The sequence below is a fragment of the Molothrus ater genome, chromosome 3 (assembly GCF_012460135.2).
Source record: "Molothrus ater isolate BHLD 08-10-18 breed brown headed cowbird chromosome 3, BPBGC_Mater_1.1, whole genome shotgun sequence".
NCBI lineage: Eukaryota > Metazoa > Chordata > Aves > Passeriformes > Icteridae > Molothrus > Molothrus ater.
The window spans coordinates 35,590,447-35,618,377 of record NC_050480.2 but is presented as its reverse complement, the minus strand read 5'-3'; the positions used below and the strand labels follow the sequence as shown (position 1 = coordinate 35,618,377).

The 27,931-nt window shown below is 40.3% G+C and overlaps 1 protein-coding gene across 2 annotated transcripts; it reads right to left on the bottom strand.

Annotated features, from left to right (window-relative positions):
- Nucleotides 1-802: 802 nt before the first annotated feature.
- Nucleotides 803-27,537, bottom strand: CDC42EP3 (CDC42 effector protein 3). 2 transcript variants are annotated; one of them, XM_036380757.2, is made up of 2 exons: nt 27,399-27,537; nt 803-2,902 (listed from the first exon to the last, which is right to left on the bottom strand). In XM_036380757.2, exon 2 carries the CDS (start codon nt 2,621-2,623, stop codon nt 1,862-1,864), a length of 762 nt encoding a protein of 253 aa, XP_036236650.1. In that variant the 5' UTR covers nt 2,624-2,902; nt 27,399-27,537; the 3' UTR covers nt 803-1,861. The 2 variants fall into 2 exon arrangements, with proteins under 2 accessions (XP_036236650.1, XP_036236649.1); XM_036380756.1 differs by lacking the exon at nt 27,399-27,537 and adding an exon at nt 26,872-27,028.
- Nucleotides 27,538-27,931: the final 394 nt, after the last annotated feature.

The window sequence follows — 27,931 nt, the reverse complement described above, 5'->3', positions numbered from 1 at the left end:
ACAGATTTTTCCACTGAACATTTTGGCCTAAATTCTCCTTAGGTTCTAAATCCCCAGGTCCCATAAGAAATGTGGCCAAGCAGAGCTTTGAACCTGCTTTCTAAAACAGAAAAAGCACCACAATCATCACCATTCGTCTTGGATTATGAATACATTGGAAATTCGATATGGGCTTACACACAGAGAATATGAAGTTAAAGGCAATTAAACATTATCTTAAAAATAAACAGTTCCTGGCCATTCTACATCTCATTTCCTCACTTATAGGAATAATATGAGGGAGAATGTGCATTAATGAGACATGCAGCTACAATAACAGATGTGTTTAACAGGGGTTAAGGTTGTGTTCCTAAAACATGCTGAAGGAACATTATTATTTGGCATTAATGTCCTAGAAATTTTAAGGATAAATAATATATACTAACTAATCCATGAGGTGCATGTTCTTATAGGAAGATACAGATAAATAAAGTTGTCTAATGAAGAACAGTCTACAAACTGTGTTGGGATTTTACCTAAAGGCTTCAGTGAAAGCTACTGGAACTCTGCCACTAACTTCACTGGGCCCAAAGTATTACTCTCTTATCTCCCATTACTTTAAATGAGTATATATATATTCCAGAGGGTCCTATCTGCTTGGAGTTTGCCCTTAAAACCTCAGGAACTAAACTGGAGAAATCAACGGAATTTGGTTAGAATTGATTTGCCCGTTGGTCTCATATTTCTGCAACTAGTCTGCTTCCTTACAGCAGAAAGCAAAACTTTGTGTTTTGGTGAGGCTGTGTAGTGAATCACAGAGACATAGCAATTTAAAGGGGTTTTTATTGTATTGCACAAGGTATTTATGCAATCCATGTAGGTACTGTATTGAAGGATCCACATTTTGCAAACATTGGCTGCTGCTGCACACATCACTAGCATTGTGAATAACCAGTGCCTTCTTCAAAAAGTAAAATAACCACTTGCAAGTTTAAGCATGTTGTGGAAATAAATGAAGAAAAAAGCAAGGACTATTAATACATATTTCTCTTCAAACACACAAATATACAATTTTCAGAAGAGCACCAATAATGCCAAGCAAGTATTTTGATGAGATACTGTATGTGTAGGCTCTGCAGTAAAAAGCCAATATGCACACAGAAAATATATTTCAACTTTTAAAATAATTTAACCATAATATCTTGCATGTGTCACCTGTTTACAACATAACATTTCATATACAATGTCAGGCCCAAGCCTCAACATGTGTAAATTTGTGCATACTCATTTAAAGCAACTGAGACTCTGGACCAGGTTATTCAAGCCAAAAAAGCCTTCAAACTGTTCACAACTGAATTCAGAGCTGTAGTATAAGACCAAGAAAGTAGTTATGGTGAATTTATAACAGAAATGGTACTATGGAAAATGAAGAAAAACACTATAAAACCCTCAAACACAAGGTTCTAGAAAGAGGCCTACATGTAAAGTGATATTGTAATAACTTATAAAAGTGAATAATTAGTATAAGTCTCCTTTCTGACATTAAGAGACTCTCACATGTTCAGAAGCCTGTAGAAGTGAACTAAGCGAATATCACAATCAGTATCATCCTCAAACACTGTTTCTTAAGTTTCTGATCATTAATACTGGTACTTAAAAACATTTTGTATTTGCTGAAACTGATTATTAAAATTTTCCTTCCTGATATGAGAATTTAGTGTAATAAAAATCATGAAAAACAATAGGTAAAAAAATAGTATTTTAAGAATATTTTTAGAAAACTCATCGTACAACTGCAAATACAGCTGATTTTTAAGCATCTGCTTTTGAACTGTGGTCTTTTTAAGTGAATCACTTATGAAGAAGCAAGGGAGTACCAGTTCTAAGATTTATTCTTGTCCATTACATTGAGGACCTCATCCAAAAGTGAGGGCCCCAAGTCAAGTTGTAATGAGAGAAGGGAGCCTGCAAGATCTGAAAGGGATTCTTCTGACTTTGTCTTGGTTAGTTCACATGAAAGCCGACTGTCATCCAGTAAATCCACTGTTTGCCAATCCGTGCATCGTTCAGAAAAGCTGGATGAGTGACTGTCGCTACCGTTGGTAAAATGTGAAGAAGAACCATTTTGCCCCCATATGTCATCTTTGTACGTTTCTTCATCCTCCATCTCTTTACCTTTCTCCTGCAGTTTTTCTTCTATTACTGGCTCACAGCTAAGCCTAGGATTTCTGGATGACCTGATGGATTCTTGCTTTGAATTAAATGTCACTGGTGACAATAAAGGCAATGTAAGGGCTTGAGAACCCCCAATGGCAGGAAGGGAAATAGCATTTTTGAGCACTGGTGATGGAGTTTCTGTAAACATGGATTCAGAAGTGCTGTTTGCCCTTAAGAATTCATTGTGGATACCAGACTGGCTAACTCTGGTTTCACCTTCATTTCCAGGCAACAGCTCATAGTTGCCCTGCAAAAATGAGATGTCTCCAAAAACATCATGCTGTCCCTCTTTTCCAATGTGTATGGTATGACGAAAATCTCCAAGTGGAGGACTGATCATATCAGGAGATAAGATATCCCTTAGTTTGAATTTCTTTCCTTTCTTATTGTTAGCAGCTTTCAAGTAGATGGGTGTCTTGGCTGGCATCTTGCTTGTAGTTTCTGAGAGAAGTAGTTAAAAAAAAAAAAAAAAAGGAAAGGAGAAGCCTCTTACAAAGCCAGTTCTTCTCAGGAGACCTTCAGTGTTAGCAATGTTACATCGTCATCTTGAACCACTCTTGCACACAAACTCTTATTCTTCTGATGCAGAGAACTGTGGAGTATGTGAAGGTAAATGACTCCCACATCAGCTCTTTGCAAGGTGGAGCACAGGTTTTGGGGTCAGGTACCAACCAAATGCTCTGCTACTTCTTCCACTTGAGAAAACCTGCATGGGATACAAAATAAGGTTATCATTAACTTTTCATGGTTCATTCAGTCTTGTTTTTAACCAAACCCCAAAATTAGTAATGGTACTGACAGTTCCAGCCTACAGATTTGCTTTATGATGTTGCTTCCCTTCATTAGGCAGGATAAAAGAGTTCAGATTAACAAGGGCCACCTAACCTTTCTCTGACTCCATAGCTTTTTTTTGAAGTCAGACTTTTTAGACACAGTTGCTGAGCACAATTCATTTGATAAATATCACTATCTCAATCTTTCCTCTCCTTATTGTGGCATTCAAAATGCTGACCTTTAAGAACACATGAAGAAACACATTTATAATATTCAACGACATGACGTTTTTGGTAGATCCAGGAAGACTGACAGTCATTCAGAAAACTGTTTTAGATACGGAGTAGACGCCCTCAATTTACATAACTGGTAATCAGATTACCATTCAGATACTTCCAATTAGTGCTGGAACACTCACAAACTGTAACATTTCCAGTAATTGTGCCCATTTAAATAGATAGCTTTAGGAACTAGAAAAAAGAGCTCTTCCAGGTCTTTACAATTTGTTGGGAACATCCAAACTCACATGCTTTAAAGGAGACTGGTTCTTGTGACTATACTCTTTAGGCTACATGAATTCTTCATAGCAACTAGTTATAGACTAGCTCATGAATTATGCAGACCACAAGGCCACAGTGATTTAGAGTTGCTCTGTGCAACCAATTTTAACAGTCTCTGCAAACCATGTTGTCCTACTAGAATGTGGTCTTCGAAAGGTCTGATAGAGATAACAAGTGCTAACAGGCCATTAAGTCAAAAAGCTATTGAAAAACACTCTTTTTTAATACTTTAATGGCATATTTCTTCCTTATAGTGTCAGTTCCTAACTCTTGGACACTCTCAGAATTAACACATTTTTTCTCCTGGACATTTTTATACATTCTTCTATTAAGTCCATGCACCACAGATCCCTCTCTCTCATTAGAATACTCAGCTACAAATCCATCACCCTATGTCCATCATCACCCCCACTGTGCAAAGGAGATTACAGCTTTTACACAGCAAGACTGTTCTATATCATAAGAGGAGGAAGCTGGCTGTAACAAGGGCTACTTTTGCTGCCTTTTACTTATGCCCTGGCAGGGTCTTTCCCTCACCAAATTAAGCCCAGTACAAATCACCAGGTCTAAAACTTAGCACTGTATGGCTACACACCCAGGTTGTCAAGAAGCATTTATGCATTTTAACAAATCCTTTAACCACAGTAATTAGTTCCTACAGTTGGGTACTTAACTGTGCATCACAAGGGAAGCTGGGAGTCTAGCCAGGTCAGTGCTTTGGTTTTTTTGATTCCCACCAGGTATCTACTGCACTTTGATGATGTTGAAGAGCCCTCCCCCACAAAATATATCAGACGTAAACATGTTAAAGCTGAAATACAAAAGAAGGTCAATAATTTGATGTTGGGGAAGATGAAACAGGAAAGCCTTATAAATATGATTGCCCGGCCTTCAATTTATGAGGGCATTTTATACTTTTAAGATCAATTTTGAAAATACAATTGATTGCATCAATCAATTAAAAGCACTTCAAAGCTTTCTCCTACACAACAAAATGGTAATTCATTAGGATCTACAATATACTAGGAGATTCACATTACTCCATGGCAGTACTGCAAGATACAAAAGTAATTCCTGAGTAAGATCTCTGCATGTGCCACCTGGAATGGGAACAGAACTGATCAGTCAAATCAACCCTGCAGTTTTAAGGTCTAAAATTCACTGCATTGTTTCCCCCCATTTATCACTCTGCCCAAGCAACCCATTTAACTAAACAAAATGTCCTCAACTCTACAGAGAAGACTATTATCAAAGATGAATGGTGAGGTTGTTTTACAGTTATCTAAGGGTCTCAGCTCTATCTCACTTCCTAGAAATAACAGGCCAAACTCCCTCTGATTTTAATTTCTCATTCTTTAAGGTCTTTTAACTTGAATTAATGACAATGTAATGACAATGTGGTCCAAAGCCATGCCTGTTGGTCACTAGTTTAAAAATGAAAGATAAATGGTAGTTCATTCAAAGCTTTCAAGGCTCCCACCACTTAGGATCTGTATCAAAAATCATTATCACCAAATTCCACAGGGAGGTTTAAAAAAAACTTGAAGGACACAATGAAACATCTGAACATCAGGAAACATTAAAAAGAAAATGTAAAATAACTCCTAGGTATAAATAGGCCATTTTAACATACAAGAAAAGCATTATATTTTATTTAGCTCATAACTCAGGGGGAAAAAATACAAAAACTCTGAAAGCAGCACAGACTTTGGAGATCCAAATCTCCTTTAGTTCTTGCACTACGAGACAACCCCAGTAAGGGGCAGTGTAAAACCACACTACCTGAGATGATGCTGCAAGAGACTCCACTATCAAGAATTCTAAACCCTCTCTATACAGCACTCCCTTTAATTGTGAAGGCCTTGCCTTCCATTTGGCCAGTGCAAGAGGCTTTACATTTGAAGAGAAGAAATTTCACAATTACATGCTTTGTGCATTTTCTCTTCTGAAAACAAACGCTACTCTTACTGCAGATTTCAGTACCCACAGTACTGGAAATCTGCAAACTGCACCTTTTAAATAAAAGGGCTCCCTTCTCAATGGACAGGCCTTCCATGTACAACATAACACAGCTTCAGAGCAACTGTATTTTGTTTCTGCATACCTATCTGCTTTGTCAACTACTACCTAAAGGAGTGCAGATTTTTAGATACTTTAAACAAATAAATCTGGATGTATTCACTAAATCTACAATACTATTTTTATTCATACTTAATTTGCAATTAAATAAGGAATAATCCATATAAATAATTAACATATAGCATATCTATACACACACACATATATATAGTAGTTCTTCTAGTAAGAAAAAAAAAAATCTATAAATCAGACTTTGGCAAATGAAGAAAAACCTAACAAGACTAAGCTTCCAGCTCAAATCCTAGAAGACAAAAATCAGTCCACAAAATTTTCACCTCAACACCTCAACACCTGCACTCAACAAGATTTAATGGAATCTCAAGGGCACGTGGGCTAATGGAAGGGACACAACACAACCCAGTCTTGATATCAGGCTACACAATAAATTTCTCCTTGTCTTAAAATAAGACCTTTTTCAGATCTTACTGCTAAAAAAGTCTCTTGTTTTGACTAATTTCAGCTCAGTAATCAAGTGATTGTATAGCTAAATTGGAAAGCTGAGTGAGAAATTACCAGAAAACCAGAAGTCTACAATCCTGGACTGCCAGCCTACAGTGGAAGACCTTAATTTAAGAGAAAAACAACATGAAAGGGTTTTCATTCCAGTTGAAAAGATATCCCCTCTCCTAACAAGATCCAAGCATGAGCCAAACCAGAGGAATTTCAGCCCAGTGAAAATTAAAATTTTAGTATGGCTGTAGCACTTGCTCATTTTCATTCCTACCACTTCACACTCTCAGATAAGTATTTTGCTTGGTAACAAAGACCAATATTTTTAGAGGTGCTTCTCAATCTGCCTTCTGTCCACTTAGCAATCATCACCTTCCATACAGCTCAAAGTTTTCCATGGATGCCTTAGCTTATTACATGGTCCATTTTAAAAAAACAGACTATCAGCAAATATCTCAACAGCTAAGCTTGCAAAGCCAGAGACAAATAAGGGTCAAGGTGCAAACTTTTATTTGTGCACACATCCCTAGAAACCTAGATCCTTCAGCAAAGAAATTAGAGAAAGAAAATCACATTTCCACAGAGCAGAGCCAGAAGTGACTGTGTGTGCTGGAAAGCCTCTGGGCTTTCTCCAGGGCAATCCCTTGCAAAGGCTCTGCCTTACACATCACTGACTAGAAGCATGTGAAACTCAGAGAAAGGCCTTTCCAAAGCATAATTTAAAATATAAATTAATTACCTAGTGGAGCAAGTCAATAAGAGAAAACTGAGTCTGTACATCATCTAAATAGGCAAGTGAAAGCACAGCAACATAACCAAAGACAGACAAAACTATGCAACAAGCAGCTGCAACTTTTCTACATGATGAAGTATCTGCAAGCATAGAAGAATTAGACTTTAGGGCTTCATTTTGGGTTTTAGATATCAGCAGCTTTCAGCAGTACAAACAAACTCTTAAGAACATCCTGGTCAATTACTTTCACTATGTCTAAAACAGCATCAAGTGTAAAACACATTTTTACTGGTTTTATAACAGGGGCCTGAAGTAATGCAGTCACAATTCCTGAATGCTAGTGAAATACACTCCCAGTTAACCAAGTCCTCAGGTACAAGAAAAGCATCAGATGATGCACCACAGAGCTTACCTTTTATGTTTCTGGGGACTCAGGTGTCCTTATCAACCTTATCAGGCTCTGAAGACAAGAGGCCACAAGTCTGTCCACTTCTAGACCAGACCACCAGCTCTCCACTTATAAAGCCACTACCTTCTAAGTAGCTTAACCCACATCAGGTGCTAACACTTCTCCCTCCAGATTGTTTATCTAAATTTACATTGTTTGTAAGAGGCAGAGCCTTTGAATTCATCTGTATTAAAGTCAACTTCCGTTGATCAAGTTAGAAGTCCTTGGCTCCTTTGCTTCTCCTTTCATCAAAGAATTGGCACCTTCCTGATTAAAGCTACAGATTTAATTACTTTATAAAAACAATCAGGCTAAATGCACTTCAGTTCAACTAATTTTCTCAACTGCACTCAACTGACTCTCCTCGATCAAGTCTTACCTATTTCATTGTGCCATCACATATACTATTTAGAAAATGAAGGAAAAAAATCCCAAATAATTTCCACAGCTACAGAAGCACAGGTCAAGAGAAGACCTGACTCTATGTTGCAGTTGATTCATTTCTACATTGCCCTAAAAAGACAGAGATGCCATATGCCAGCTGTGAAGGTATTTGTCCACCCTTCTCTTAAAATTCCCCATACATGCAGACTGCATCCATTAATTTACTTCACAGAGGTCAGTTGTCAGAGAATATGCACCTAAATTATCCCTGTTCCAATCTGGGTCCTGATTAATAGAATAAATTATTTTATCTATTTTAACTGTGGATTAAAAAAAAAAAACTTTTTTTAAAAGGCAAAAAAAATCACATAAGCACATAATTTGACTTCCCTTGTCACAAAACAATTTTTTTCCCCCTAAATCAAAGACAAATAGTACACTAGCTGTGAGCTGTCCACTCGAAGAAGGATTAATTGCCACTAAGTGTAAGCACAGACAGGGACAGGATGCATACAGTGCCTTTCTCTCTAGATATCTTCCATTTCTCCAGCAGCTTCCTCTTTCCCCCCTCTCCCTAAAACCTAGATTTACAAACAAAGGAAAAACAAGTTCTTGATTTGTAATTATTGTATTATTATATTGTATATTATATCTCATTTAACTCTTGCTACCCTGCTCAGCACTCTTTCAAACAGATCAACCTTGTGTAAATCATGTTAACCAAACCAGGAACACTTTCAACTAATTTTAAACCATTAAAGTACTCATATATTAAATAGATCAAATACTTCATTCATTTCCATATAAGTATTTAGCTTGTAGGAAAAAGAAACAAAGGAGAGCAAAGCTGATTTGGAGGGAAGGAAAAAAAAAAAAAAAGAGGTCTAATTTGAGCAACTGGCCTCAGTCTCCAGTTATTATTTTGTTCTTTATCAGTCTGAGATAACAAATTCCCTTTATCAACCAGAAACCTTCATCCTTGTTAAGGTACTTGAACACTAACCAAGTTGTTTCTCAGTCATCATTTTTGAACAAAGTGAACAGGGGGAATTCCTCATGTGGTGATAGTGGGGGAATAATTTTAAGCCTTCTGGTGTCTCTCTCTCTCTCTTTTGAACCACCTCCAATTTTTCAACATTGTCTTCCAAGCAGATCAGAATTAATGACAATATTTCAATAAAATTCTTCCTAACAGCATATATGAAGATAAAAATCACTTCTTCCCATCATCACTGCCTTGTTTATAAACAAGATCATACTTCTGCTCTGATTCTCACCCTCTTACAACAGGAATTTTCCTGTATTTACAGGGTAGAATTATATTACAAACCATTTAATAATTCTTGTGCTGGTATAATAAAAACAAGTTCTCCAGGCAGAATAAACTATACTGGAAAAAGTAGAATTTGTTATCCTTGCCTTTTATTAGTTCAGAGTGGGCATCTCAATTTAGTTTTTTTTAGGATCAATATACAAATTATTAATTTAATAAACAAATTTTGGCAGAACAGCCAGTGGCAGCGCTCATATTACACTGTTTGTCCAGTAAGACTCTACTCCTTTCCTTGGGGGGCGGAAAGCTAAAAAGCTTTCCAAATTATCATTCTCCAGCAAATAAACTGGATTTACATTCTACAGGATAAAAAGCAATGCCATACTTCAGAAAGAGAAACATTTTATTTCAATGTGCTCAAGCTGCAAATCAATAAATCAGTTGAGCTTTCTCTGCCTCCCTCACCAATATACTTCACCAATATCCATCACCTGCAAATTTGTACTACAACAATTTTGTACTTATTTGCAAGATGCTCATAAAAATACTATGCAACCCATACCATATAAATAAATCTCTGTATTGTATCAGTAGCAATACACCCCTCTTTGATGTTGACTTATTTTTGACATTTACTCTGAGATTCTAAATATTTTTAATACATGCTTTGTTAACACTGTAGAGGACTAACATTTTTAAAATCTGGTTGTGATGCAATAAGAAAATAAATGCCTTACACAGTCTGGTTTTGCAACTGTGCTTACAACCACTCGTTAGAATATTAATTAATAACTCTTTTTTATCAAGTTTTTTCTTTTTTACTTTTCAGCAGGTTTGAATCACAGCTTACTTTCAGCTTTGAAAAGTTAGCATCTTTTCTAGAACAATAAAAACCTTCCTTTCTTTTCTCCTCTTCTCCAGAGAAAAGGATTTAATGAGCGCACTGTATTCTGTTGTTCAGCTTCATGGATGGAAACAGGTCCCTTTTCACTACCTTCTCCTTAGCTTTGCTGGCTGGTACATTCATACACACAGATTTAATACCATATATTTCATTGGCTTCCAAAAACTGGATGAGCACAAGCCCATGCAGATTTAGGCAGAGGTGCATGTCAGTACAAGGTGCAGCAGAGCACGTTAATAATGCAGCCAGCCATGGTGAGGTTGTGCTATGTCAAACAGACTGCACGCTGAAGCACTGTCACACATCTCCTCCTACAGAGTCACACACCAGATGAGCAAATAGCTGGGTACCATAAACCCATAAGCCACCAGATGGACTGGTGGCTTAAAAGGCTTAAAAACTTGTCCATCAGTTCTCTTCAGCTACAGGGAAAAACATGAAATGGGACAAAAGAATGACCCCTACAACCCTAGCCGATGTGCCACCTAAAAGCTGGCAAACTGCTCTGGTTGAAATCTCAACTGTCCCCTGCCATGTCAGCCAGCACTCAGATCAGTTTAAGTGGATTAGGAATCCACACTCCACACCCTTTGTGATTCTGAGCAGGTTAGCATAGATGGCTTTCTCTTTTGACACAGAGGGTATAGTTCCACAGCCCAACTCTGCTCTCAAAGCCGGTTTAAGAAGTTTCCACCTTGGATTCCTCACTGCTCATTGCTGGTTCCTGGTTCTGCACCGCAGTTCCTTGTACCCTTCACAGGCAGACGGATCTACCAGTCACACTTCAAACTGGTCACAGCCGCAGTCCTCTCCACTGACTCACTTTACAGGACGGGCTTAGCAACAGCTGCAGCTGCCCGATGGCAGTGCTTCAAGAGAGTTCAAGCCCAATATAACTTGCTGTCAGAAAGGCATTCTCTCCTTCCCCCTAACCGTGTGCACACATTTGACCCCTTACAGGCCAGTTCAGCACACAACAAGGTGAAAACTAACTAGGAAAGAAGTCTAAAATCACTAGGCTTAGTGTGAGACTGCTTCTCTCTGCTGTAAAAGTCCTTTCATTAGCTAAGCTATCTCTTGAGACACCACTCTTAGAAAGCAAGGAGTTGGGGCAGAAGGGCTGAGGAATCCTTAACCATCTCTCCTGCAAGGAAAAGCGTCCAAGGAATTACATCTAGACTTTATGCACTCCTGATGCAAAAATGGCTTTGTAGCTCCACTTGTTTCTGCCTTAGGGTTCCCAAGACTGCTGTCATACTGAAATTAAGTTTTTCTAACTTTATTTAATATATTCATACTATTCTTGGAAAAGACCCTTAGTTTAAAATTTCCATAATTGTTAAGCTACTGACAAAAGGCAACCTAAAATATAAGTATCCTGCAAGGTTTCAAGAAAAAAACCCAACAACCCAACCACCAAACCCACAAAACCCTACTCTGAACTCCTGACCTCCAATTCTTAAATATGCTTCATCTCTAAGTCAAATACTCCTTATCATCTCCTTAAAACACAGAAGTGACATAGGCATATCACAATCACCAGTTCTATTATTCATTTTTCAGAGTGTTTAAATAAGTATTGACCATCTTTAAGTGGCTGATAAACTAGTTTTAAAACAAACTTGAAAGCCAGAGAGCCCTCTATAAGCAAAGACTAACAATGAGGTTGAGATATATAGATACAGAAAAATCCAAAGTTGCACAGGACTTATTTTTTTAATTACACAAAAGAAGGATGAATCTTGTGCTCTGTTGCAGTTCTGCCTCCTTCAGAGAGTTGAATGGTCATCAAGATGAGAGCTAAGTTGATGGCATTGGGGTAGATGGGAAAAAGGAAATGCTTCAATAGATTAAAAAAAATCCTCACTGAATTACTTTTTTGGTCCAACTCATGCCCCCTTTAAAAAATGGGGCTGAAATCACACAGCAAATAGGGCTTCTAAAATTTTATTATCTACATGCAGTTTCAAGTATATTGTTAGTACAGCTAAGGTTTATCACCCTTATATGAAACAAAAGGGAAAACCCAGAAATTACATCTTCACAGTGAGTTTATACTCTACTTCTAACAAAAGAACTCCACTATTTGGAGGCACCATTTGAGCAGAGGTAAGAATCTGGAAGAATAAGTGACAACTGGAAGACATGTCATATTCTGGTGCTGCTCTGCAGCATGTCAGTAACACCTGCAACGTGCCCCAACTCACAGGGATGCACCACACTGGACAGCAGTGAAGGGGTCCCCACTTTCTCTCAAGACATTTGGTTCTCTGCCTTGAGTTGCTTTGTACTCAACTGATCAGATGTCCTTTTTCTGGAATATATCAAGTAGTATCAGGGTGAATTCACACTTTGTGCCAATAGTTGTATTTCACGTACTGCTCTTAAAACCGGTCAGAGCAAATGACTCTAATTTGAAAGAAATTCATATACCCAGCACTAGTACAGAGGTGTACTGTCTGAATATCCAGAGTGCACAGTGGCAATTCGGTGGTAAAGCTAGTTTACTGATTAGCAGCTGATATTTCTTTCAAACTCTAAATCCCACGTAGTTAATTAAACTGTCCAAAATATTGTTGTCTCAAATCCCACTAAAGCCACCTTCTCAACACTCAGGGTTTACATCAGCCAGCACTCAGCACCTATCTTCCCATTATTGTAGCCATATTTCAAAAGATAAGTACAAATCTAAGACAAAGCTTAAGCCAAATGGTGAATGAGATGACAGCCCTTGTACAGACTGGACTTGGAGCGTGCATGTGCGGGCAACATAAGAGGATAAGTAAATGGGTCAGGGAAGCATGTGGGATCCAAGCAGACCCAGTGTACTGCAAGTTAAGTCCTGTCTTTGCGAACTTCTGGAAAAGTGTTTTGCAGACATTCGTTTTCTCTCAGCTCTCTGCAGGGGCTCCTGCTTAGAGCTTTGCCTTGAGACTGCAAGAGAACATAAATCTCTCTGTTCAAAGGTCAATATTTCAAAGTGCCCCAAAATGGACGTTTTGTTTTCAAAAGTAGTGTCAAGGGAAGGCGTATTGGCGGCAAAAGGAAAACTTCTAGTGGGCAGTCACATTAGGGTAATGTAATCATGACTCATGCTCCTCACCCATTTCCTGACTAGGGCTGTGCATGATCAAAAGAAAGCCAGCCACAGTAATGCTGCCGCTCGTTAATGTTAGCTGGCCTGAAAGGATTACAAACTACCAGAAAACAAACTCATTGCAGAACATCCTATTTTAAAGCCTGACATAAATCGACACTGACAAACACAGTGGCGCAACACGGAGCAAAGCAACTTGTCTTTGTTGCAAGAAACAAGTTACAACCTTTATGATGAGTTCTCCTACCCGAACCAACCCTCTCGCACACCTTTAAAATACTGTAAATCCTTGGGAGGATGCCTGGGGAGAAGGAGGAGAATGTCTAGTCGCTAGTTAGTATCTAAAGAAATGCAAAATGCAAGGACCTTTTGGAGAGAGGATCACACCGAACTCAGACTGCCGTAAAACACCTACCACCTCTCCAAAAAGGCTGTAAAAGAACATACAGATGGGACAAAGCACGAATTGGGTTGAAGTGTCTCCCACCTTATAAGGAAAGCACTGCACGAGGCAATTTCTGTCTCAGTGCTCCCCTCTTGAGCATCCTGAGTGAAGCGTATGCTTAATGATGCAAATTGCTCTTCATTTGTATATAGACTTCTTCAGCAGAAAACAGATTTCAGATCCTTGTTGGGACCTCGGTCACATTTAATTTGTTCCAAAACCCACATTAATGAAAACCCCCAAATTAATCAGATATTTCAACAGAAACTAGGCTAGACATTAAGTAACAGATGCCAACACCCAGCTGCACCTCTCTGCAGCCCTCACAGGCCAGATAGAATCATAGAATCATTCAGGCTGGAAAAGACCTTTAAGATCATCAAGTTAACCAGACAACTCCTTTCCCTTCCTCCTACCTCAGAAGCAGAGCTAGGAGCCTATGTTTGCAGGTCCCTCTCACTCCTTTACAAATGCCAAGTAAGTGCTAAACATGCTCCTCAGCACCAGTTACTGTGTTCCTTATGGTACTTCCAACAAGGGAGATCAAAGGGGAGAGAGATTCTGAAGGTGAACATCACATACATAATCCATTGTCAAAATCACTGTCCATAGATTTAAGACTGATCAGCAGTGGCATTCCACTCTCAGGATACTGAAGAGACCTCTACCAGGTACCTGACAACCAAATTCAACCCAAATTTAACAACTGTCTTTTTAGCAATGCCTCAGCTCACCGTTTAGCAATCTTACCCTTTTACCCCTCACATTAAACAGAGATGGGAGAAGCAAAGTGTTGCACAAGGCAAAAGTTATGTTTAGGTCTGACTAAACCAATACCAGCTAAGTGTACTGAGTCTATACTTTATCCAGGTTGCAGTAATTACTTCAGAGTTGAGAGAAGCTGGTTCTGAAATGGAGCACTCACACATGTACCAGGGCTTTATATTGCATTGTGACACTTGCTGCTGGACTGTTAAAGCTCTGTTCATCTTGTCATACGACTCTAGCAGCACAGAAATGAGGTGTAGCAATCCCTTTGGGCATGGATGCACCTCGGTATTGACCAAGAACAAGCTGTTACCACATGCTGCAAGTTCTTAGTGTACCAATACATACAACCGGTATGGAAAGCAGTGGTGTGTAGGCAGAAAAAAAAAGAACAATTCTGGGACCTACTTTCCCATGTAAAGGGCATATTTATTTACTTAATCCTCTAATAAGTAGGTAAGATGAAATGCTACCTTTACTGCAGGCTATTTAAAGCAAATTTCTAATGGTTCTTTCAAGCTCCAGGGAGTCAAAATTCAAGACATGGGAGAAGCACTACATTACTTAGTGTGGTTTACCATCTTTAAAAATTTAAGAAAAGATGACATGTTTTAGAGTCCAGGGCAACACAGCTACAGTGCTGACAAAAACTTCTGCTGGGGGAGAAGGGAAATCAAGCAAAATAAAACACAACAATAACAAAAGAAACACTGCAACACCAACTCAGAAAACAAAAGCCGTGTAAAGATGGTCAGAAACCAAGCCACCTAAATAAGTGGACAGGTATTCCTGATTTTCTTACTGCAGGCAAAGGAAGAAAAACTGAAGTAAATTTCCTCGTCCTGGGCTCACATCTAAACCATACCCAGCAAAAAAAACCCCACAACATATAATAGTGTAACAATGCATTAGGATTGCATTCATTTAAGGCACAGTGTAGGCCTCTCTTCTCTTGTCCATATGGTTCTTTTAACAGAGATAGCATCTGTGGAAACAAAGGCAAGGAACAAACTATAACTCCCTGAATTACACAACAGCAGAGACACTGTACTTGAGAAGTTTAAGAGGGAACTTGCATTCAAGTAGGGCATCAACATCTCAGTGTTGCTGCTTCAGTACTGGACCAGAAGAAATTATTGGGTAACGTAGGGCCTGTTCCACAGGCTCTCTGGATATAGCTCCCTTGGAAAGGAAGAGAAAAACCATAAGCAAAAGACTCAAACACAGTTCCATCAAAAGGCATGTACAGTAACTTCTAAAAGGAAGATATCACCCAAGGGGCATTCTTTCTTTCCCTGTGCACATGCCTGCTAACCTGGATTCACCAGAGGTATGCTCCTTCTGGCTGCTGAAGCAGTGGGCAGCATACCTGGGCTTCTTCCTTGGAGCCCAAGGAAATCCTTACTGGAGGAAAGTATTAAATAGTTCACCAACAGCTACTTAGACCAATGTAAAAAGTAGTTCAGCAACACCCCTGTTGCTATAGTCATAGGCTTCCTAAGTTAAACCACATCCTTGAGCAAAATGGGATTTTGTTGTTCTTTTGTTTGTTCCCTCAGAACACAGCACAAAATAGGGTTCATCCCACAACAATTAAATTAAATATATATCTTCTTAAATAAAAATCCAGCCACGGATATACTGCTGTTAAACTTCTTCTATTCCTGGAGAGACCATAACCCATTCACTTGAAAGGACAAAAATGGGAAGAGACAATTTATCATGGGAAAGGAAAAAGGCACAAACACAATGAAAGAAAAAAAATCTGCACCTAGTCAGTAAACTAAAACTCTCCAAGTACAACACATTAGCAGCTTGCAGGAAAGCAGTTAACTTTTTATAGTCACCAGGTTCCCAGATTAATGGCTGTGATTGAGTTCACACCTCCCAAAGTGAGTGTTTCAAATTGTCTGAAACAAGTCAGGCAATTTCACTCAGGGCGCCAAGAGGCTGAAAAAGCATTACTTCTTAAAGCAAAATCTCAACTTTAAAAGCAAAAAATCATGAATACCTGAAAAATCCAGAGACTCTTAACCTGACTTGCATTTGGACTTTTATGTTCCCAGTGACTTATTATCCAACAGACAAACTGAGTGCTGTTTTAGAACTTGATTAAGGCTAATAAATAATAAAACTCCCTTAATACCTCTTGCTAGTTACCTTTCTTATCCAGAAGATACAGAAAATTTTTTCACTTGTTTTATCAGACACCAAAATATTCTTCTTGAGCTTTCCACTTTCTGTAATTTCCTATGTACCCAGAAATACCCATGTGCTCCTGGGTCAAACACTTTGCTGATAGCTTTGAAAACAACTAAGATAACAACTTTTTGAGTCACTAGTTTACATCTTTTCTCCTTCAACAGTAATTGAATCAGTGTAATTCTTGGAGGCTATACTGCAAACTAGATCAGAATCAAAACTCTTGCTTTACTAAATCGATTACAAGATACAAAACTGGTACATCTCAGTGGAAGGACAACTTGCAATATATATACAGGTCTTCTTTTAGCCCAGTACATCCACTGAAAATCACAAATATTCTTTTTTATGCTGTCACAGGATCTTAGATCAATTATGAGTTCTTACACAGCAGATTAACATGCCTGATGTCATAGGAGTTTCTCTCCATTTGCAGGCCCTAAAAGGTACTGCCACTCCCAAGTCAGACTAATGATAAAAAGAAAAATTGTAGCCCTTTTTTCTAAGGGCATTTGGAGTCGTGTGGGCTTTCTGCTCAGCAAGACTTGAAGCCTGCATAACCAGTGAGTGCTCTTTAAACTCTTTGCCTTGAATTGATCCATTTCAGTTTGAAAACTACCCTAAGATGATCTGTACTGGAACACTTAGAATCAAAGGGAAAATCAACAGGTAGATAATGAAATTGAGGGATAGAATGGCCTTGATCAACTGTGTCCTGATTTCAGCTAGGATAGAGTTAATTTTTATCCTGGTAGCTGGTACAGTGTTGTGCTGTGTTTGAGATTTAGGGTGAGAATAATGTTGATAACACTGATGGTTCAGATGTTTCTAAGCAGTGCTTACACAAAGTCACTGCCTTTTCAGCTTCTCACTCCACCCCAGCAGTGAGTAGGCTGGGGAGAAGCTGAGAGGTGACATGGCCAGGACAGCTGACCCTCACTGTCCAAAGGGATGTCCCACAGCATATGGTATCATGGTCAGGATACAAACCAGGGGAAAGGTGGCCACAGGCCACTGCTCAGGAATTGGCTGGGCATTGGTCAGCAGGTGGTGAGCAATTGCACTGTGCATCCCTTGTTTTGTACATTTGAATTGTTTTATGATTATCCATTCCTTTTCTGTCCTATTAAATTGTCTTTATCTCAACCTATGAATTTTACCTTTTTTCCCTTAATTCTCTCCAAATCCCACTGGGTGGGGAAGGAGTGGGCAAGCAGCTGTGTGCTGTTCAGTTTCCTGTCAGGTTAAACCACCTCAAGCTGGTATCTGAACCCCAGGCAAGCCACTTGAGTTTTAACAGCAGCCCAAGTCATGCACTCAAGTTTAAAATGGAAGACTAAATCACAAAGGCCACAGTTTCAGGAAGGAAGACTGTGCTCAGAAACAGAAATAAGAGGTCAGAAGAGTTAACCAGGCTGAACCTCATCCTCTTGAACTGTAGTCATAAGGGGCTAGTGCAATTCCCTGCTGCATGCGAGGGCACTGAAAGGAAAGATCCAGTATTTCTGTATTTGGCTATCATCATGTCCAGTTCCTGTAGCCACAATTCCAAGAGGATTCATGAAACAAAAGAAAGTTCCAGGAGAGCCACAAGACTGACATTATCACTTACATTTCATAGAAGGATAGAAACATTAAGGTTGGAAAAGACCTTTAAGATCATAAAGTCCAACTATTTAGCTTCAGTTTGCTAGACTGAAGCTAGTCAAAGCAATTACAAAGGAAACATACATTTTTGGAACAGCAAGAACAATTTACTCAGGCTTATGGTAGATTCTCTGTTATTTGAATATTTGTTAATTTTTTGTTTGTTTTTTAAGAAATTACTATTGTTTAATTCAAACAATTCAGGGAGAGCCAGGAGTCATACTGACACAGAACTGGATAATGATTCAGGAAAGGCCTACAGCTTGTCATAATCAAGTTCCCAGTGGTCTGGTCTGACTTTTATCATTCAAGATATGAACAGTATTCTTCCCTAAATTCATGGCATTTCTCTTAAGAATCAAGTATTCGGAACAGTATTTTTATCTCAGTAACGCCACACTACATTTTTAGAGCATTTCTGCCCACAGATTTTGTTTCTTTGGCCATCAAGATGATTATGAAGGTTGAAAGGACAAATCTCCTGGTAGTTATCAGAATAGACTTCTCATCAAAACTGTTGTGTTTGTAAAGTTCTCATCTTTCAGCACAAAATAGAAAAAAAAAAAATTAGTAGATCTCTGTTTTGGACATTACTTCAAATCCTGCATGGAGAACCAAATAAATTCTATCCTGTCAAATTGCCATCAACAGTTTGAGATCTTGCAAGCTTTAAAAGCTGTTCCTCCTTTGACACTGTGCAAGCAGAAGGGCACCCATTTCACAGCAACTTAGGCCTCTTTAAAGTGTTAAGTTTTTCCTGTTTGTTTTGAAGTACAATGTCCAAGAGGGGTATCTAAGATCCATGATCAAGTGGAATCCATGTCCAACTACAGATACCCAGTTTTGAAGAAAAACACAACTAAAAATATTCTATGTGGCTTCATTCACTTTTACTCAAAAAAAAAAAAAATCACACAGTTCTTGAATTTGAAAGTACAACTCTAACTTCTTTTCAAGTCACATCTCCTGTGTACTGTTACTACTGCAAAACTTGACTTTAGGACCATATTTGTACTTTCAGGATACTTATCCCAAAATGACAAACTTTGAAATTTGGAAAGCCCAATAACTACTACCAGCTACCTCAGCAGATGGATTGAAAGAACACACTGAATCAGAACACCTGAAAAGTCATCTGGTACCATTTCAGTCATGGATCTTAAATGTACCCACACACACAAACAGCTGCTCCTACTTCTGCAGATACCACTTTTATTACAGAAAGAATACACACAATTTCTCAGCTGATGCCTTTTTAACACGTCCACCTACACTTCAGCTGTCTTGAAAGCTTCCATTTTAAGGCTTATTTTCAGAGTTGTTTATCAATTTCTGGCACTGCCATTCAACATTTTCTGTCCTCTTCTGCAGCCATCTGTATGTGTTTATTGGGAGGAATAGGAGGTGGGAGAATTTTAACCAAAGTTTTTAAACTGTTTCTCTAATGAGATAAAACAAAATGATCTATTTCTACTCCCCAGCTGTATCATAAGGTCCTTTACTTCTACAGATACAAACCATCAAAATCCACAACATTGCTAACAGGATCTGGCACTTCTGTACTTTTAAATGTGTCTTTTCCTGTCATTCTGAATTAGCAGGACAGGCAACGTCAAGGTGTTAAAGTGTGTAATTTTTTACAAGATTCAGTAGCTTTCGCGTCTGACACCTAGGATCTTCTGAAATCCAGTCTATTGAAAATATTAGCCCTCATTGCTTACATTGCTCTATCCCCACAAACAACTCAGCTGGCAGGAATAGCCATCAACCCAAATTCAGATCAGTGATAGAACCTCTGCATAAAAACCAGGGATGTGGAACCAGGAGATGGAGGACAGTGGATGTGGGGAAGGAATTAAGGTTTATTCACAGATGCAAGGAAGACATTTAGACAGGCTTGATGCAGGAAAATTGGTTGGAATTCAGCAACAGGAGTAATTTGCATGTTTAGACTGCTCATCTGCGATTGAAGCCTGCCTCTTTCCTTGCAGATTTTTCAGTTATATGCAGATTATATATTTGTATTTTCAGAGATTATTTGGATACACTTAAAGATGTACACTTGAATGGATATACTGTTCATACCAAAGGCAATGTCAAAAAACCTCCAATTTCTCTGTTGTTGCTTCATTAGATAACAATTCTGTCACTTCCTCCTATACAGCTGTCAGAGCATCTCCCAGTAGTCAAAATGTTATACCATGCCACAAAATACCTTATTTACAATTTTTATTTCTCTGCCAAGGTAGAGGCAGGTTGTACTCTCAAGGCAAAATAACTACTGCAACTAACAGTGAAATTAATTCTCAGACAAAAACGTGAAAACCGCCCACAGCATAAATTGCATGATTGTTCAGCGCTTCCATTTGGAGAGGCAGGTTTTATTTTTGTCCTCACAAATTCCTTTAGGAACTCCTACAGATTAATAACCTTCTTGGACTCTTGCTATTATAACTTTTTTTCTTGGGGACCAGAAGCATGCATTTTTAAGAGAGCTGTACAGTCCACTGCTATCAAATGGATTACTTTGTTGTCCTTGCTGCTGACCTCAGGGGATCTTATCTGAAAGACTCCAGAGGCTGAGATGGGTATTCATACTGCCTGAAGGTACACGAAGAGAAAACCAGAAGAAACGCAGCCTCTCTGCAGCCTCTCTTTCCGCCAAAATCACAGCAGGCAAGTGGGGAGGGACATGCAAAACAGAGCAGCAGCCATACAAATTACTGGTCTGCTCAGTCCACTATCTTTGTTCCCAACAACAGATTTTCCATTCAGTCTTGAGGATTTCTGTGTGCCACTGATTATTTTGCTGTTACTAATAAGAAACAGGTTAAGCAGAAATGCTAACAGTAATGAGCAAACCTTTGCATTTAAGTCTTTCATCAAACTGACTAGATGCCACTCCTGCCTTCTAGGCAGCATGACCAAAGTGAGAAGTGAATTACTACAAATTTGTACTACTGCAGCATCACACCCCTAACCACAAGCCAGGTATGTAGTATATTAAGAATTACACACACATAAAATGACAGCAATAACATCTCACAGAAGACAGTTCTTCACCTGTTGTGTCTTTTGGGGCAAGGAATACCAACAGAATTGTAGCTGCTGTGAGCATCACCTTCCTCCTATTTCACCTTTTCACTCCAACTGTTTGGACTGAAGCAAAGTACAATCCTGTATGCCATATATACAGCCTATGCATGGACATGCTACTCCATTCTTCACTTCTGTATTCCCATCTGGTTTGCAAAGAATCAAACAGAAGAGACACCCAGATGCATTACATCTTACCCTCCTATGAACCATGGTTATTATTCCAAGGTCATCTGCTACAGGAGCCATGAGCAAGCAAAGAATCTGCCTAAACTTGATCAAGAGCAATCTTGATCAAGAGTAATCTATGGTATCCAGAGCAGAAACACTGAGCTGCATCTGACCTGCAGGACAATTCATGGCACTACTCCTTCCTTGTCCCTCTTTCACTCACAATGTAGTTCTTCTACTGTTCAAACCTTCCTTAAATTGGGCCAACCCCTAACATTATTTCTAGGAGCAACGTATCCTTCAAAGGGAAACACCAAAGACTACACAGCCACAAACCATCCTCCAGATGAATAGAGACAAATCATGGAAAAGCCAAAGAAAAGTGCCTTGGCAAGGACCACAGTGCTGGGGAGAAATGGCATGGCTGGCCTTTACATGGCATTACAAAAGGCAGAATCTGCACCTTCTTTTCTCTTCACCCTCACTGTGGCATGTGCAACTTCCAGTTTCAAGGATGCTTTTGCTTTTATTCTTCGTGGTTACAGAAACATGTACTCCCAAAGAATCAATGAGTCATATTAATGCTTCAAATCACGTGGACCTCATAAAACTCCAACTGATTAGGCTATCATTTGAAATCTGAACATGAGAGTACTAATCTAACCATCCTCTGGAAACATATTTTAACCAAACTGAAACAATGCTTTAGTTCCCAAAAGATAGTTTATCAAATAATCCAAAAACAACTACAAAAAAATAAGAAAACATTAGCCTCTTCTTAATTAAGATTTATTATTCATACTCTTACAGGGATTAGGATTTCTCCTGGTGATGATGGTGACTGAGAGCTCTGCTGGCTAGGGAGCTGGTTTCACCAGCTCTCTGCAGAAAGGCTTCAGAGATGCTGACTGTGGTAGCAGCAAAGCACCTTTGATCTTCCTTGCAGAGTATCACTGAGAATTACGAACCCCATAATTAGAAATACCATATGTAGAGCACTAAGGTTACAAACTCAAAGAACACAAAGTTAGAAAATCCCAAGATTGTATTATTTGTGGAATCATTGGATTCCTTCATCATCTGCACCACCCAAAACAACTATGACAGAGCAGGGGCTTCAGCTTTAGCCCAGAATTTCAAACAGATCTTCCTTTTTTCCTATGTCTCACCTAATTCACCCCACATACTATGTAAGGCAAGAGAACTATGAAAAATAACGTGACCTTAATGCACTTATATATGCATCACCATTTTTACAGGCTTTTGCCAACTTATGGATACTTGCTTTTACCAGAAAAACAGGCTTTAGAGTTTTGGGTTTGCTTGACTTGAATGTTATAATGTATAGATTTCTTAGCAGGGAGGGAAAAAAGGAAATTTCAGACTAACAGTTTGCTTTTATTTACTATTTTTATGCTAGTGGCTAATATTCATAAAGCAAAAAGCCCCACATTTGGAATGAAGACTCAACACCTGTTTCCTTTGTTTTAGGCACAACACAAATCCTCAGATACATATAAAGTTTCTACAGCAAAATAGTGAGAAAGGGACTTGAAACACCTGGTATTTCAAAGGGATAAAAAAAAAATACACCAAGCCCTACATTTTAGATCTTCCAAGCAAAGATATGAAGTAGTATTTATTTTTAGAAAGTTCTTACAGATGCCTTAAAAAATTAATTGCCATGTAAATGTACCTAAACAAGCTTGCAGACCTGATTAAGCAAGTCATACCTAGTCTCAGCTTGTCATCAGCTCTTGTCTCTCTACAGAAGGTCAGCTGCTGTTTACATGTAATCATAGAAAAGTTCACTTAACTCATTCAGAATGAGACCCAGCACAAAAACTCACAGTATCAGTCCATTTAATTTCTTATCTAACATGCTCTCCGTCGACCTTTCTGATAGAAATCAAAGCAGTGTATCAGATTTGGTGAGCTTTTCTCTATTATTCCATGCAAGTAAAAACAGCATGAACACAACATTTACATAGTTAAGTTGTATGTTGTTGCTTTACCACACATAGTGGGGGTTGAAACCTTAATGTGGCTCCCTGGCATTCATGAGATACTAGGTCATCAAGTTTTAAGAGTATTGCAAGACTCGCTAATTTCAAAGATAAGAATAACTGTAATTCAAATTACTTGTGCTATATATACATTTCAGTAAAATGGTCTTGCATTGAAACCTACCAAGATCATGACGATACAATTTAGTATGAGCATTCAAAAACGACTCTCACATTCAGAGTTTTAGGCACTAAAAGTGCTACTTGGCTGTAGGCTCAGCCGGTAAATGGCCTGCAAATGGCTTACCTTTCCTCTTTAAAAAACAAAAGCACAGCACAAAAAGGAGTAAAATACATTCAGCATTCACTAGCCTCTCAAAAGAAAAATCTCAGTTGCTTACCAAGATTATTGACTAGCTGTGCTCCTGCAGACTTGACTAGTGGTAAAACCACAAGACAAATATTTGTTTCTATATTTGACTATTTATTCCACAAATATCAATGAAACTAAGTAAAGGTAAAAATACATCTTGTCACCCTGGCCAACTTTGTCCTCTTGTAATCATCCCATTTTATCTTGGCAGTGTGCTTTCTAAGGCTTTACTGGGTCTTGATTTAACCCCTGAACTATGAGGAAGTTAGTCTTGTCAGCCAGTTCCAGCTGCTCCCATCAGACTCACCTTCCCAGCAGTCATCATGCTGGATCAACATCGTTGCTCAATAACATTAGGAATGTCAATTATGAGTGTAAATACAGAACACTGTAAAATATTGTAAGCAATGCTTATCTGCATGAATGTCAACCAGAAATTTTAACACTCACTGGAAGCATGTCTCTTCTTCAGCATAAGCTTTACTTGAGCTCATGAGTTGTTGCACCTTTTTCTGTCATCCTGCTTCACACAGGATGTACTGAACTCGGCAGAAGAGCCAGAACTCTGTTATCACTGCTCCACCCAGACACATCCCTTAGCACCCCCGAGCCGCTTTCACTGCCTACTAACCCGTCTGCTTCTTAGCAAGAGGAAACCATTGAAAAACAGTCCTCTACCCAACAGCTGAACACAATTCTTCCCACATCCTCGTTTAAATTCAGACTTCAGGTTGTTAGGGAAATTCACCTTGCTATCCCACAAACAAACAACAGCTTCAGCCAACTGCCTTCCCTACAAGCACTGCACCCATGGAGATACCGTGGCTTTTAGGTACAGACCACCCAATTAGTTCAGTTTAATCACTGGGGGAGGGAGAGTTCTTCATGAGATGGTTCAGGTCTTGAGAAAATATATTTACTCTGATGCGATCATAAGAGGGGAAAAGAAAAAAAAAAAACACCAAAAAAAGATGGTTTTATTTGTTTGTTTCCAAAAAGTAAAAATTGCAGGGAGGAGGGTAAAAGCCTGTGGTGGTTTACATCATTATGAAAGGCCAAACAGGCATCAGGTGACCTGATCCACAGCAATTCTGTTAACTAGGGTGAGGAAGAAGAGGAAGAACTGGTCAGAGAGCATTGCTAAGCCCCTGGGACATACATGGTCTCACTGGCAAGAAGTAAAGGAGAAACTGACAATAAATTCTGCATGGCAGAAAGAATTTTTTTAAATGCAAGTTCCCTTTTCTTCCCCTAACTATTTGGCAAAACTTGGGCAGAGGACCAGAATTTCTTCTAGAAGAAGCCATCTAGGTCAGAAGACTATAAATCAAAGCAGCCTCCCTAATTATGAAAAGCTGAGAGCAAAGCATGTTCTGCCATGAACTGTGGCTTTTGTTGGTTACAGTAAAGCTGATACAAGTGGTTTGGAACAGTTTTAGATGCCTCTTTTAAGTCAATGTGACATCTAGCCACAGCAGGCAAACAGGGATGGTGCAGACCCACGCTGCCGCTGCCTCAGGGAAAGAGTGGCTCAGGGCTGCCTCTTAGGTGATATCCATCTCTTTCTTTTCTGAAATTCACCCAGGCCACCTCCTGGTGATTCAGGCTGGCTTTACCAATCAGAGAAGAGGGGCAGAGGTAGTTTCTGCAGCCTGGTTTTTACCTCCGTGGATATACAAGGTGCTGCCCAGACAACAGTTAACTGTGATTACCTTTAATCTAAGGAGAAGATAGGCCCTATTGTTTCCTTCCCAGATACCGCTGGCTTATGCGGAGGCCAGGAAAAATCATTCCCTTCTGTACTATCATACCGACCAAAGAACCTGCTCACCTCCTCTCCTTCGCATGCTGTAATGCAAAACAAATGTTTAACAAGGAGTGCCTCGAACATAGGAGTTTTCTCTTGCTTTTCTGAATGTTTCTGCTGAAAGGCTATTTGTAACACACCACAGAGTGCAACTAAATCTTACTGCTAATGCTAAAACAGGCTGAAACCTTTCAGTACAAGACACTTTAAAAATAAATCCTTGCAACAGTAATCACCTGCTGATACATGCTTTTATGTTTATCCAGCTGCCAAGATGCCACATCTGTCACTTCTTGCTTCCAGAAATGTGCTTTCCTTTTCTGTAGGGAACGAGAAAATTCTGCTTCTAGAATTGCGCTGAGTATCATGATGCCTTTTTTGGTATCTCTGTCATTCCTCTAAACATCTGAGCCATGGCACATGGATTATAAGATTTCTGGTAGTGTGTATCTAAAGAATTGTTCAGCTTTAGATTTTCATGCCTTAAACCGTCTGATTTTTTTCATCTACATTTTCCTGAACAATGTTACATCCTTACAACCTATATATAACTGAAATTAATGATCCACGCATGAGTCCTTGCCTCACCCCCAGATATTTTTCAAAGGAAAGTAAGAGATCAAGATCATATTTGTTGCATTAAACATTTCATAATAAGCCTTCTTCCTATTTTTAAAACATAGCAACAATCTACAGTGACGCAAGTCCTAAATTAATTGCTTCCTCTATTTTGGTCTCTTTTAAATTTCAACTGAAAATAAATCAAGTCCTTTCTATTAATCTGCAGCCCGCATTTCTTCATCAGCAGCCCAACCCAAATTCTCAAATTTGACTTCCCGACTTGAACTCTTAGCTCGACAACCAGCATCACACCGGGTACCGACTTGCCCCAGCGCAGAGCTTGCCCTCGGTGCAGCCCCAGGCGGGCAGGGAGCAGCGCACTCAAGCGCACGGTTATTCTCAGCCCCACGCAGGAAGGCGCGGCGCAAGGGGACACACCGCACAAAAAGGGGCGCAGCCTGCTTCGGGGGGGTGTAGGCTGGGTATGCCTTCTTGCCTCCAAGGCAAGGGCATAAAATCAGGTATGCCAAAATACACTGGGATGGAAATTTAAACCGATACAGGGGCGAATTTCAGCTCGGAATTTCAGTGATGTAGAAACACCCCGAGTCCTTCTAAGCGATAGCTCGGGCATGAACCTCCTGAGCTCAGCCAAACACGATCATTAATAGGTACTTTCTCTGGTTACCCCGAAATGCATAGCCTCCCTCCCAGCCCCCGAGCGGGCGCGCAGTGGCCCCGCCGCCGCCCCGCAGGTCAGGAGAGGCAGCGCCGCGTCCCGGTCGCGCAGCCCGGCGGCGGCGGCCCTCCCGCTCCGCGCCCCGCTCCCCGACTTACGGCGCTGCCGCTGCTCCCGCGCCGCTCCTCCCTCCCGAGCTATCTCCCTCCCGCCGCTGCGGAGCCGGGAGGGCAGCAGGGCCGCCCCTCCGCGACTGGGGCCGAGCGCGGCACCTGCGAGCGTCTGTCAGTGCGCGGGCGGCGGCGCCCCGTGTGCCGGGGGCGCGGCGCGGGGCCGCGGGCGGCGAGCGGCTGCCGCGGGAGGCGGCGCTGCCGGCGGCGCTGCGGGCGGGGAGGGCGGGCTGCAGGGAAATCCTGGCACCGCGGAGCGCCGGCGGGGAGGCGGGCAGGGACGCCGGGAACAACCACAGTAACAATAAAAGGTTCCCCCCGCTCTTGTTTTTTTCAGCTGTTTTGCGGGGGTGGGGGCGTTGCGGGCAGTCCGGGAGGCCCCCCCTACACACTGGTAGTGCCCCGGTGAAGCCCTCGGGTGGGCAACCCTCCTTCCCCCTGTCCCCCGAGCACGCTCAGCTCCGAGGTGTGCTTTAAAGCTAATGATTTCTCACCCAAACCCTCTTGCCCCTCACCTCTTTGGCGCCCTCGATCCGTCAGAGCTCAGCCCGCTCTCCGCCCGCCGCACTCATTCATCCTGCCCGTCCTCCATTATTTACGCGTTGTTAAGGAGCGCTCGGGCTTTCAGGATTCGGCGGTCTGTGATTTACAGGTAACCGGCAAATACTGCGAGAGCGGCGCGGCGCAGGGGCGTCTCCTCCCGCCCAGCGGCGGGGCCGGAGCGGGGCAGTGGCGCGGAGGTACTGCGCGGATCACTCAGCCTCGGCCAAGAGCCCTTTAAGGACAGATTTAAGGGCACCTGCCCGTCTGTTTTATACAAGTGAAACTGCCTTGCCCAGACGGGAAAGGGATCAAAATAGCTGTTGGCAGTCCAGCAGATTACTGACTAGGAAGCCAAATAAATACTGTGCTGATGTTAAATTTTTTACAAGTTCTCTGGTTAATCCAGATAGAGAACCCGGCATTGGTCCACCTCTCGCAGTGACATCCTCCCAAAGGTTTCTGTTGGCGGCTACCTGGACTCAACACTCTGTGCCTGACAGTTTTA